The 13,982-nt window shown below is 39.5% G+C and overlaps 1 protein-coding gene across 1 annotated transcript in view; it reads right to left on the reverse strand.

Annotated features, from left to right (window-relative positions):
* The window catches only part of sucla2 (succinate-CoA ligase ADP-forming subunit beta), a 35,768-nt gene that overhangs the window by 5,911 nt on the left and 15,875 nt on the right, over positions 1-13,982 (reverse strand). Inside the window, exons 6-9 of the mRNA XM_026144041.1 lie at positions 12,518-12,656; positions 8,121-8,282; positions 6,856-6,998; positions 6,599-6,719 (exon numbers count right to left, since the gene is read on the reverse strand). Of these exons, the coding sequence (XP_025999826.1) occupies positions 6,599-6,719; positions 6,856-6,998; positions 8,121-8,282; positions 12,518-12,656 (565 nt within the window). The remainder of the gene's footprint in view (positions 1-6,598; positions 6,720-6,855; positions 6,999-8,120; positions 8,283-12,517; positions 12,657-13,982) is intronic.

Below are 13,982 nucleotides of genomic sequence, written 5' to 3' on the forward strand. Positions count from 1 at the left end.
GATAGTTTTTTCAATTTGAAGTGCTTAATTATTTGTCTCCAAATTTGTACGGTATTATAAATCACTGGATTCGAATTGTAATATGAGTTTGTCAAAAGAATAGGAGAGAGTAGTATTCCACCAACACAGTAAGAAAGGCAATCCTCCCGCTCCATCTGTAAGCCGTTAGGGAGTATTGCTGTGTCATCCAATAGAAGGGAAATTATTCTTAAATTTGATGCCCAGTAGTAGTACATAAAGTTAGGTAGTGTAAGTCCACCAAGGGATCTATGTTTGCATAGGTGGTCTTTTTTTTATTCTATGTGTTTTATAATTCCATATAAATGGCATAATGATGGCGTCCATCTTTTTAAAAAAAAGATTTGGGCAAGAAAATTGGGATGTTTTGAACCAGATACAAATACTGCGGGAGGAATACCATTCTTATTGAATTCACTCTCCCTATTAAAGAAATAGGAAGTGTCCTCCAATACTGAATGTTATTTTTAAGTTTCTCCAGTAAGGGAAGAAAGTTCTCTTTCATTAGAGAACTGTATCTTTTTGTTATTGTGATGCCCAAGTAGGTAATTTTTTCATAGGTTATTTTAAATGGGAGAGATGTAAGCCATTGTTTATTTTCTAATTTAATGGGCAGTATTTCACTTTTTCCCCAGTTGATCTTGTAGCCTGCGAAAGTACTGAATTTATCAATAACGGAGAGTATTGCTGGGAGGGATGTTAATGGTTTTGTTATATATAATAATATGTCATCAGCATAGAGCGATATAGTATTAGAAGTGTATGTTGTGTCATAGCCGTGTATATCCATATGGGTGCGAATTGTCTGTGCTAAGGGTTCCAGAGCCAGAGCAAATAATAATGGACTAAGAGCACATCCTTGTCTTGTACCTCTGCTGAGTTTAAACTGAGTTGATAATGTCTGATTTGTAAGAATTCTGGCTGTAGGGTTTTTATAAAGTAGTTTTATCCAAGAAATGAAATCTTGTCCCAGTTGAAATTTTTCTAGGACTGCAAAGAGGTAGGACCACTCCACATGATCGAATGCCTTTTCGGCATCCAAGCTAAGTATAAGTAGGTCCTGTTGTACCTTGGGGGAATAGATTATATTAAATAGACGTCGAAGATTATTAAAAGAACTCCTGTTTGGAATGAAACCTGTTTGGTCTGAATGCACCAATTTATCTATTACTGTATTAAGTCTACTCGCTAGTATTTTAGCCAGAATTTTTTGATCAGAATTTAATAGAGAAATAGGTCTATATGATCCCACTTCCTCCGGTGCTTTGCCTTTTTTTGTACTATAATAGTTGCTTCATTCAATGTTGGAGGTAGGGTGCTCATTTTGTATGCATGGTTATATAATTTAAATAGATATGGACTTAATTTGATCTTAAAGTATTTATAAAACTCATTCCCTAACCCATCAGGGCCTGGACTCTTGTTGTTTTTTAGTAATCCGATAGATTTTGTAATTTCTTCAATTGTGATCTTAGCGTTCAAAATATTGGCATTTGTCTGGTCTAACACAGGAAGATCACATTTATCTAAAAATTCCTGCATTTCATTAGGCCCTGCAGTGGGATGAGAAGTATAGAGGGATTCATAAAACTGTCTAAAGTTATCGTTAATATCTTTGTGTGATGTGACCAGATTTCCGTTACTTGTTCTGATTTTATGAATCGCTCTATCATTTTCTAGTTTCTTTAGTTGTCTGGCTAGCAACTTATGGGGTTTATCCCCAAATTCAAAATAGTTCTGTCTCACAAAAGTGAAAGTTCTATTAATATTAATAGATAATATTTGGTTTAGTTTATATTTTAGTGCACAAATAGTATTATACTTATCTAAAGAAGGAGCCATTGCATTATTGACGTCCAGTTCGTGGATTCTTTTTTCTAAATTTAGCTGTTCTAATTTATTCCTTTTGTTCCGTGACGCTTGATATGATATTATAAACCCCCTGATATAAGCTTTAAACGTTTCCCATAGTATATCTGGAGAGGTCTCAGCATTATCGTTTATATCAAAGAATAAAGACATCTGAGAGTTTATATATTGTTTAAATTCTAAATCGTTCAGTAATTGTGGGTCAAATCTCCAATTTCTGTATGTTTTAATGGGGTTACTAAGTGCAAAGGAGCAAGTAACGGGGCAGTGATCAGAGATAATAATATTATGATAGGTTGCATTTCGAATTAGGGGGAGCATTTTTCCATCCACCAAAAAATAATCAATCCTTGAATAACTATTGTGTACGTGGGAGTGGAAAGAATACTCTCTGCCTGATGGATTTAAAATTCTCCACGCATCACAGATATTCATATTCTTCATATATGTTTTAATAAAATTACTGCTTTTACACGGTGTGATTTTTTTGGACAAGGATTTATCCAAGTATGGGTCTAATACTAGGTTAAAATCCCCTCCAATTATTAAATTACTGTTGGGTATATCCGGAATTAAGCTGAAGACCTTTCTATAGAATTCTGGATCGTCATGGTTGGGCCCATAGACATTCAGTAGAATAATTGGAGTAGTATGCAGCTCCCCAGTCACTAATACATATCTCCCATTCTTATCAACTATAGTGGAGTTATGTTTGAACGGGGTATCTTTCTTGATTAAGATAGCTACCCCTCTAGTTTTGGCGGAAAGTGTTGAGTAGTACACCTGATTTATCCATCTACATTTAAGTTTATTGTGAGCCGCATTTTTCAAGTGAGTTTCTTGTAAAAAAAATAATATCCACGTTAAGAGATTTCAAGTACGATAAAACTTTGCCTCTTTTAACAGGTTCATTTACACCCTTTACATTCCAAGTACAAAAAGTTAAATCCATATTTTTTACCTTTCCGTTATCTTGCATTTGTATAATTTAAGGCGGCTTAGTTCTCGTGTTTTCCATATTTATGCAGTCGAGATACGGGTCCCAACCCTCACCCCCCACCCCCCTACCCGTGTGTAACCGTGACAAAAAAAAACGTAAGCAATGCATCCCCTTCCGTGTATCCCAAAAAAAAAAAATTCGAGGGGATGCTATAACAAAAACTAAGCTTACCAAAATATTCTATCTCAAAACTTCCTTTGTCCAACATAGCTCCTGGGCAAGTAATAGTTTTTTATATCAAAGTAAATACGTGTCATTGGGCCAGATGCAGAGCTCTGGTTTGTCTACCTTATGCCGTCCTTATTGAGATCCAAATTTTTCTTGTGCGTAGCGAAGTGCTTCGTTGGGATCTATAAAGACCAGTTCCGTACCATTGTGTGTCACCCTAAGTTTAGCCGGGTATAGAAGTCCATATTTAACTCCGGGTTGGTCTCGAAGCAGGTTTCTTGCTGGAGTAAACGCTGCACGTCGTTTTACCACCGCCTGGGGTAGGTCGCGGAAAATCTGAACGCGGATATCTCCGAGCTTCAGATTTTTCCTGGTGGAGATTCTTCGAAGTATTTCTTCCATAGTATGGCAATAGTGTATCCTCACAATCAGGTGTCGTGGCGGGGCCTCTTCTTCTGGGGTCACTCGTAGGGCTCTGTGTGCACGGTCCACCAGTGGGGTTTCGTCCAGGTCTAGTAGGTCTCGTAGTAGCCTTGCCGCAAAGTCTCTAGGACGTTGACCTTTTTCTCTACCTTCAGGTACTCCGGCTATCCTTATATTTTTCCTCTTTGAACGCCCTTCCAGATCAGTGCATTTTTCGGACAGTTGTTCCACTTTATTAGAAAGTTGTTTGACTTTTTCTTCTAGTTTCACCACGGAGTTAGAAGTGATTGTCGCTGATTCTGATAGATCTTTCAGCTGTGCATTGTAATTTTCCATTACCGTTTTTAGAGCTGTGATGGCTTCATTATTTTCAGCCCTTAGCGTTGCGATTTCCCCACGTAGGGTGTCGCAAACGTCTATTTTCATTTGAGTTATCTTATTATCCAAGGAAGTAATCGCAGAGAGTACTTGTTTGTTACCTTGTGTATATTCCTCGAGTGCGGAGTTAACTGGCGTGCCAGCTTTGGCGCCGTCATTTTCAGTTGAGGCCACATCAAATTCGGTCGTTTCTGTCGCCACTAGCTTCGGATTTAGTTTTTTTGGAGGCATTTGGAGAAGAATGCACTCTTCACAATCCCTATGTTGCTTTGTGGGAAGAAGATGTATTACTTTGATATTTGTCGAAATTTCGTAAAATCAGGTGCAGGAGCTGTGGCACACGCGTCTTCACCCTCTCATGATCTAACCGGAAGCCTACAAGACAGAATTTAATAGCTTTGGAAAGTTATTCCAACTACTTTCTTTTACCCTTTACCACTAACTTTAGAAGATAAAAGCAGATGAAGCATACATGAAGGAATTCTTGCCAAATGAATCAAATGCATCTGCTGCAGTCCATCTTACCCTGTACTGCAGGGTGTTAAAATTCAAATAGTCTTCAGAGTTTTAGACTAACAGCAGAGTATTTAGTTTCAGATGACTGAATGACTGAGTACTCTGAAGCCTTACAGTATCAACCGCACTCAGTCAATTAACTTCATTTTGAAGGTAGAAAAACAAACCACAGTATTTAATCACATCGCTATAGGTTATCAACAAAATCTCAGTTACATTCAACCATGTCCAAAAACTTTGTGTGTGAAAATACTCCCTGAAGAAAATATAAAATACACAAAGTTTCTGCTATGGCCAATATTAATGAGCAATTTTTTAATTGTGCAAGTATGTTAAGTATGTCCAAACCTCTAAAGAAGCACACATCACTACAAAGGAACTGAAAACATCTGCTGCAAACCATGAACTAGGATGTACTCTGCTAAAGAAGGAAACTTCCTCTGTTGTTGAACCTTTCACCCATATCTTATTTTCTCTTTGAAACAGATTTTATACAAAGTGACCTTAAAGCAGCCCAAGTCCATCTCTGTTCAGGTGACTCCAACAAGGAGTCATCATCCAAAGCCTTGTGACACTGCTGATCATAACATCCTATAAAAAATAAAAAAAATACAGCATGCAAGGAGCAGCCAATCAAAAGAAAAGGAGGGTGGCATTAACTTTTTAACCTTTGAAAGCCAATCAGCAGTAACAATTGAAGCTTTTCAGAACTGAGTCATTTCTGTCATATTTCAGGCTTATAGAACAAAATGAATGGGTGTGCATCAGAAGTTAGCAAGGGCCTGGGTCTCTGACTATGCAGCTACCCAGAAACTATTATAATGGTGATCAAACCATGTCTTTGACATATACTCAGTCAAAACTCAACATGCAAAGCTTCCCTAAAATTAAAAAACAAAAAACAAAAAAAAAAAACACCAAAACTACCTGCCCTGTTCGTCACCAGTGCATTTACACTTGCAGACAAGACCACAGAGGTGCTAATTGAGATATAAGACAGAACTGCCTAATGACTCCAATCCAACTTCAGAAGCGCTTCTACATCTTAGATTATAAAATGTGTAAAGAATAACTTTTAAAAAACTGATTAAACATGTAAACAGAAGGCAGCGCTCCTGTTTAATTCACGTAACGTGTCTAAAGCTGCAGTGCAGTTACAGTCTTGGCGCTGGAACGCAAACCTCAGCAGCAGCATTTTGAGGTGACATCCTCTCGTTTCCAAAATAGAAAACAGGAGCAGAAAATGTTACCCTGAGGAAAACTGAGAAATGTCAGCTCTGTTTAGGCTCCAAATACAAGCATGCACCATTTCTTTGTGCTTGCAAATTTCACTGCCTTGCACTGACGAATGAATAAAGATGAGAAAACCAAATTGGCAGAGGAATTTCACCCAGTGAGGGATTCAGCTCTCTGGAAGGCCACAAAGGACCAGCAAGTCTTTGTATTCAACACTTGGCCTCCTTTGATAATATAGAGTATGAATGTACATATGCATATATCACACGATATCACAATAATTCACAGCTCATTTGTGTTTGTCGTTTTCTGCGCGTTTCCAGGAGCCAGACTTTGAAGTAGGAAGCATCAAATGAAACTGACACGAGTCCCCCCCCCCCTCAGCACTGCCAGCTGCTGCGTGTTAACCCGCCTGACAAGGTGGGGGAGAGTGTGTGTTTCCACTGGAGGGGGAGCCTGTGGCTGTGGTTGATCCAGAACATTACAACACTGTGTTTGGGCCCAAACCCCTGTCTATTTCCATTTCCTTTTAAAACAAGGTTTAGGCTGTTGGTCAGGTTGGTAATGAAATCTGCGTTACAAATATCTGTACTTGTTTTCAATCTGAGATACTGTGCTGGAGAGTTGTCGGGATTTCCTTGCATTCCATAGCTCACTAAGATCAGACATCCCTGAATTCAGCAAGATCTTCTCATGGAGGGATCCTGAGGGGCTCCTAGTGCAGATGAGATATATATAATCTCTGATCCTTTTCCCAAATCACTTCAACTGGCTGCTACCAGATGTCTGAGGTCGTCATCCTTTCGTTCAACATTCAGAAGGAGGGAGGCATCAATCCCCCATCAAATTCATGGGAAATTATTTAACAACAGTAAAAATTCAAATAAGGATAAAGTCAAAGCTTCAATTTAACAAGTTAATGAATACAATGCCACATTTTAAATCCTTTTAAGAAAATTTAAAAAAAAAAAATAGCAGTTTGTTCCTCACCTTGTAACCGCACAACGATGGGTATCTTGAGGTCCAAGTCTCTTACAGCCATGATGATACCCTGGGCGATGACGTCACACCTCATAATTCCTCCAAAGATATTGACCAGGATAGCCTGAACCTGAAGAAAAAAAGAAAAAAGAAACAACTTCATCAAAAACTGAATGTTGACGAGCTCAGAGGGGTGAGCTACATCGGGCTTCAACAGTTTCCTGTCTAAAACCATGAACAGCCTTTGGAAGCTGGCATCTTCTTACCCTCCTGTCAGAGGTGATGAGTTTGAAGGCCTCCGTCACCTGATGAGCTGTGGCTCCTCCTCCTACATCCAGGAAGTTGGCTGGTGTGCCGCCATGGAGCTTGATGATGTCCATGGTAGCCATGGCCAGACCTGCTCCATTTACTAAAACAGACAAAGCCACTGGTCAAATGATTCAGGCAGACGATTTTCTTCTTTTGCACTGAATATGTACTGGAAAAAAAAACCCCAAAAACACTCATTGATAATAAGACTGACATTAAATGGAAACGCATTACATTTAAATCACAACTAAAAGAGCTCCTACTACGACAGTGCTGTCTTTACACTCAAAGTCTGGTCTGATAGTCGTTATAAAAAGCCAATTGGTGATAGGCTGGTAGGTTTTAATGGCTGATACTGATGCACCACTTTGAACTAAAGCAGCTCAGGTGTGTACTTCTAGGTCTGAAACTAACTGTACTTCTTCCTTATGTTATGTGAAAGTGGTTGGAAATGGTTTAATATCCATTTTGAAATCTTTAAATGATGACAAAACATTACAGACTCTCACTAAAAATAGTTTTTACACATGGAAACAAGACTTGGGTGCCACTGTGCTGTAAAATACCACCCCATTGTATTTATGAGTCCCTCGCACTTTGAGCCAGTAGAAAGTGTTAGAGCCAACAACAAGCTACTGAGTTTGGATATTTTTAAAGACATAAGAAAGAGGGAAAAAACACAGTGTATGATCTGCTTTTCATTGTTAAGAGACAGAATTGTGTCAGATAAGCTAGCACAGCACTGGACACAACACAGCAGCTCAGCTGGACCTGTGAACTGTTTCTGAGACATTGTTTAAAGTAAGTCAAGAAAAACAAACAGTTCCACTAAAAGGCCACAAGGTGTCTTATTTGGTGGCTTTATGTTGTGGGATGCCGTGTATGGAGTTGAGGTGGCTAGAAAGTTGAGGGAGAAAAAGACAGTAAACAGGAGACTGACAGACTGCAGGATATCGCAGACAAATTAGCAAGCTCCTTTTTTTAATCTATAGATATTCATATCTTGTCCAGTTTGGTCATATTAATATCTCTGGGTTACCATTATAACCTATAACGTTCATTTTCTGTCTGGCATAACCGAGCATTATGGGAAATGCAGTACCCAATCAGGATTACAACTGAGAACATATCTCAAAATGACCACCAAATAGGTTCAAAAGCTATAATAAACACAAAAAATGAAACTACTAAATAGCTTTTCTGACATTTCGCTTGGACTGACCCAGACAGCCGATGGTTCCATCAAGACCGATATAGTTGAGGTCAGCCGTGGCGGCCTGCCGGTCCCGCGGGTCCTCTTGAGTCCAGTCCCGCAGTTCGAACACTTTCTGCTGGCGGTACGCTGCGTTGGAGTCAAAGTTGATCTTGGCATCCATGCACATTACTGTTGACAAGGAGACACATAAGATTTTGACATTAGAAGAAGATCAATGTCAGCTCATCTCTCCATCTGCCAGAGAGCCATGCCATGGGGCACTGGCACCAGGAATGTAAATGTGCAGCTGAGTTCTTTTTTTCTAAATGCATATCACCTCAGAAATGATCAAATAATTGAATATGTTGAGGAAAGAGTTTTGCTTATTAAAGAATAATTCAGGAGGACAACTTATTTCTGGCTACACTTTGTTAAAATGTCTGCCTTTGATTATGAGTACAAGGAAAAAGAAACACTCTGAGCTTCACTCAAACTACAGTGAAGGAAGCTAAGGAGCTCTTTTTATATATATATATAAAAAAAAACAAACAAAAAAAAAAAAAACACCCAGCACGCCCCTGCGGGCGGTTTATCCTTCAAGCTCGTGTCCTCTACCAGAGGCCTGGGAGCTTGAGGGTCCTGCGCAGTATCTTAGCTGTTCCCAGGACTGCGCTCTTCTGGACAGAGATTTCCGATGTTGCTCATCAGGCGCTCAGCATAGTGTTTGGCACAAAGGTCAGCGGTCTCCTTTCCTCACAACTGTGTTTGAGAGCTGTGATTCATGCCTGAGGAGCTCATCACTGTGCATCAGGCAAAGCCATTAACTCTGACTCACTGACAGAACAACACGCACACCTCAGACTGAAATCAATCTCCTCATCATCTCCAGGATGCTTTCATGGACAAACCCCAGTGCATTCCTCCTTGCCAGAGACCCATAAGTCCAGCTAAATTAGTCTGTTCCGCAAAATGAAAATGACCTTTAGAGGCCAAGAGCTGCACAAGCATACCAACCACATCTCAGTCAGCAAGACTGCAAACCTGGGCAAGACTAGCATGGCTCCATTTTTCTTTAATGTCAACTAGGCCCGGGAAATTAAAGAATCCTGATATTTGTCAAGTGGTAAATTCCCCAACTAACAATTAAACTGACAAGTCGTGTATGGTTAATGTCTGTCAGGGTCAACCCTCTTGAGCAACATGACTGTGCAGCTGAAAAAAAGTGCAACTCCAACCAATCTTCCGGAAGATTTGGAAAAGAGTGAAAGAGTGAAAAATGCAGCAAGAAGCTGATGCTGCTTCTCACTTATATTTAGTAAAAAAAGAGAGCCTAGGCACATTCATGTCGACAAAAATGATTACACAATTCAGTCCAAGTACATATTTTTCTGAACAACATGACTGATAACACAACAGCAGTGAAGAGTTGTAGTTTAATGTGGAAGTAAAGCCTCTCTTTGCTGTGTAGCATTCACAGCAACAGCGCTTGTTACTATAATCACCATGAAAGCATTTCCTGGTAAAACAAAAGCTAGCAGAGCTTTTATGATCAATCCACCTGTGCAAAAAAAACAAATAAACAAAAAATGGTGGTTGCCCAGTGATTGCATTGAATATTTTACTTTAAAGAAGGGTTGCAAACATTTGCCAAAAGATTTGGTCAGTCTGCCAATGAGCTGAACTCGCTGATGAGTCTCTTTGCAGTAGGAGACTCAACTGGTCACCGGGCAGCTTGTATTCTGGTTATATTAAGGTTACCAAGCACCAAGTCACTTCCCAACTAAACAGTCGTCCTGAAGCAACTATATCACTATTTATTAAAGGTGATTTCTGTGCATGGAGATGACCACAGGTCTGTGATTCCCAGGGATTTATCACAGTTAAATGGCATACTATCACAAAACAACCCCATTCAGTTGCAAACTGATAGCAGTGTCTTGATTCAGTTTTATCACCAAAGGTCTTTAATGTGACAGCCAACTGTGACCGGTCACAGGTCTGATCCTCATCTTCAAAGCAACCATGTCCAAGGTAATCATCATATGCTACTTCATTGCAATAAATGTGGTTTTGCAGCAGCCTCTCACCACTGTTTTCCTTAATAATATTATTTTTGGATTAAGACATAAAAAAAATAATGTAATTAATTTTTACGAAATGCCATCAATGAAATGAATGGCCATTTTTTTAGATTACCAGATTTACAAATCCTTAAAAAAAAAAAAAATTCCAAAACTAAATTTGGGCACCTGCATGCTTTTCATTTGAATACATGCTGAACTGTTCGGTAAGACCAAACTGGTTTTTACTAGGGGTGCAACGATATTCGTATCGATATTGAACCGTTCGATACAGTGCTTTTGGTTCGGTACGCATATGTATCGAACAATACAACATTTGTAATTTATTTTATCAATTTTCCTTCTGACGATGCTGTCTGTGTTGAGCGCTCAGTGAATCTGCGTTCGACTACTCCGCCTAGGCTGCACTGTCCAGCGCAGATCCACTGAGCGCTCAACACAGACAGCATAGTCAGAAGGAAGAGCGCAGGGCAAGCTAGCGAGACAGAAGTTAAGCTCTCCTTTTAACATGGACCTCCCCCACTCTCATTCAGATCTGGCGTTTGGAATTATTTTGGTTTTCATGTGACGTATGACCCTGAAGGTAAGCGAGTCATGGACTAAAGTAAAACAGTATGTTGGATGTGCCATGCAATGCTCAATTACATTGGTGTGAACTAGTGTGTTAGCGCAGTTAGCTCGTTAACGTGTTGGCCGTCTAGCCCCATGCACGGAGCGATCGGCGGTAGCTCGTTAACGGAGATTTGCCGTGTTGTGGCGTTAAGGTCATTTCAACGAGATTAACCTGAAAGCACTAGTGGGAACACAACGAATATGACTGCACATTTACGCCGACATCATCCTAGTGCAAAGACAAGTGGAAGCAGACAAAAAAAAGCAAGCATGCTACTAACTTTAGCCGAGTCATTTAGACAGCTGTTAGCACATGATTCTCCTTATGCTGCTGAGAATATAGCCCAGAAGAAGCGGATAGTATAGCTTTTATTTTGGAAAGAGCCATTTCTCTGTAATAAACTCTCTTTTCCAAAGATGAGTGATTCCTCAATCAGATACAGGGCTTGCAATATCGCTAGCCCGACGTCCCGGAGCTAGCGATTTTTTCAGTCGGGCTACCAAAATCTATCTCTGCCCTGCCCGTCGGGCTATTGTAGGAAAAATATATGTCAATGCTTTTGCATTCTTTCAGAAATGTAGCTGGGTAATTATGTCATTGGCATCGGTGAGCCACTGTCAATATGTGACATATTGAAGTCGCGTTTGAATTTGCGCTTGTTTTTTTGCTTTCACTTTGCAATCGTGTGAACTGTGTATAGAGAGCGACAGCACTGATCTGTGAGTGATGATAATTTGTGCACCAATTCCTCTGACATCGTCTTATTAATCGTTAGCTTACTATGCAAACATGACAAGTGAAATCTCCCGCAGCAGCTTAAACATGTGAGAGGTTGATCGCGCAGAGAATCGCTGAGCTTATGTGAGTGCGTGTAAAAGCATTTCAGTTCTGCTGAGCCAAATAAGACAGGTCAGGGTGAAGAAGTGACAGCCAAAGAAAAGCTTACCACAAAACGGAGAAGTTATGACAAATCAGACTATAAGGCAAAAAGAAAGTGCAGCTTTATGGTTTCATGGACAAAAGAATTTCTGTGGCTGCAATATGACGAGCTAAATAACCAGGGCTGCACATAAGTGGTCCGCAGGTGCGCATTCGCTGTCAAAATAAAAAACGCGCACAAGGGTTAGGGTTAAATTTAAAAACTGTACTTTTGAGTTAAAATATATATTTATAATTTTAATAAATGACAAATTAAAAAGGCATGAACATTTTTTTGTATCGAAAAAATATCGAACCGTGACACCAAAGTATCGAACCGAACCGAACCGTGAATTTTGTGTATCGTTGCACCCCTAGTTTTTACATTTATTAAAATACCATAAAATAATGCCATTATATTCCTTTTTCAAGCTGTATTTCCTAACCTAACAGTGACTCTGACTTCATCTCTGTGTTCAAAGAGGATGTTTTCTTTTTTGTTCTCCAGACCACATGATTAAAAATTCAATGAGACAGAATGTGTGTGATAGAGAGTGGAACAGTGATGTTATGACTCAGAAGGGAAAGATTAGTCTGTTCTAACTCAGGTTGCATCTCTGATGGATTTTAACAGTTTCCTGCTACTGAAAGCTTAAAATGTGCTCAAAACAACTGTAAACACATTTGTTTGCCCACATGATCAGGCTATACATCACTCCAAACAGCTGGGTTAGGTTAGGGGAAAAGGCTAGACAAGACCCAGCACCACCCTACAAGGACAGAAACAGACAGGTGCATGTGTGTGCGCCTACCAATGCCAGAGGAGTCTTCCACCATGGGATTGATCTCGACCATTGACGCGTCATACTTAATGAACAGATTGTACAGTTTGACCATGGTCTCAGCTGCCTCATTCATCAACGCTGGAGGGAAGCCCATCTTCTGAGCAACCTGCAGACAGATGTACTTTGTCAAAAAAAATAAAAATAAAAAATCAGCAGCGAGCTATTTTCAAACAAATGGCAGAGAAATGCCCAAAGAATACATGTTTATAGCCGCGATCAGGGGGTCAAACATAAAGCCCAGGGGCCAAAATCGGCTTGAGAAAAGACTGTACTCCGGCTTTGGAGAATGTGAAGGAGGAATTTTATACTTTTAGGTTCACAGCATTCGCTACAAAGTAATTAAGTAATTAGAAAGAAATAAACTTTCAGTATTTTCATATTTTTTTGAATGATCAAATATCTTCTGTTTTATAACTACGAAGCAGCTTAAATTAAAGTGTACAGCTACAGAAAAAGTTCTGGTAGGTCATTGCCGAAAAAGTCTTGCTGACAGATTTACTTACCACTGCAGCGTTTCTTTATCACGTAGAAACACTGAGCTTGTGTGGTTTACTTACATTAAGATTTGTCGGGAATTAAATGTGTAGTAAAACTTCTGTACACTGAGAGAAAGGGAGTTCTGATCATTATCAACAATGGCATAAGAATTATAGCTTGATTTAAGCATCTCCTCTAACTGTCCTGATATCTTTAACATCTTTCAGCTCACTGTTTTGGTTTTCTTGGTCACATATGTAGCACTTTGTCTCATTCACTGCTCCCACAGAGCTTAATCCTGTCGACATTAAGACAAAAGTGAAATTTCAAACAGAAACAGTAGCTTCGACAGGTCTCATTAGAAGCACGGAAAGCCTGCTGGGTCTGTAAGAACATCACGTTGTTTGAAAAATGTGGTCTTGGCGGACAAAAATAAATGCAGCGAAGGAATATCAATGCCGCTCCATCTAGTTTGAGAGCCCTGCAATCAACACCTCTTCTCTCTGTCAAATATATTGAGTCTCTGCTTTCACTATGACAACCAACATATTCAATATTCAGAGCCAAAGAGATGTGCAGCAACAGGGGAACAGGAATAAAGTGGAAAGGAAAAGAAAGACAGTCAGAAGTGAGACAGGGTGGAGAAATGAGTACATCTGTAAACAAAATAAATCAAGTCCACCAAAAACAAGAAAGAACTCCAGCATTAGCTTCTGAAAGTCAGCTGATCGAAAAATAACGAAATTCATGTTTCTTTTAAAGGTGATTAGAATAATTTCTTCATGAACTGTGTTCTGTTTGAATGATTTTCTTATTACTACAATTCCTCTAACTTTGCTTTTAGAGAACTCAAGTCTAGAATCAGTGCTTAATGTTTCTGAGGGGAAGAAGCCATTGTTACTTTCATTTATACCAAAGCAGGTGACACTGGGTCTGTCCTGTTGTGCATCCTAAC

This window comes from Astatotilapia calliptera, chromosome 16 (assembly GCF_900246225.1).
Source record: "Astatotilapia calliptera chromosome 16, fAstCal1.2, whole genome shotgun sequence".
Lineage (NCBI taxonomy): Eukaryota > Metazoa > Chordata > Actinopteri > Cichliformes > Cichlidae > Astatotilapia > Astatotilapia calliptera.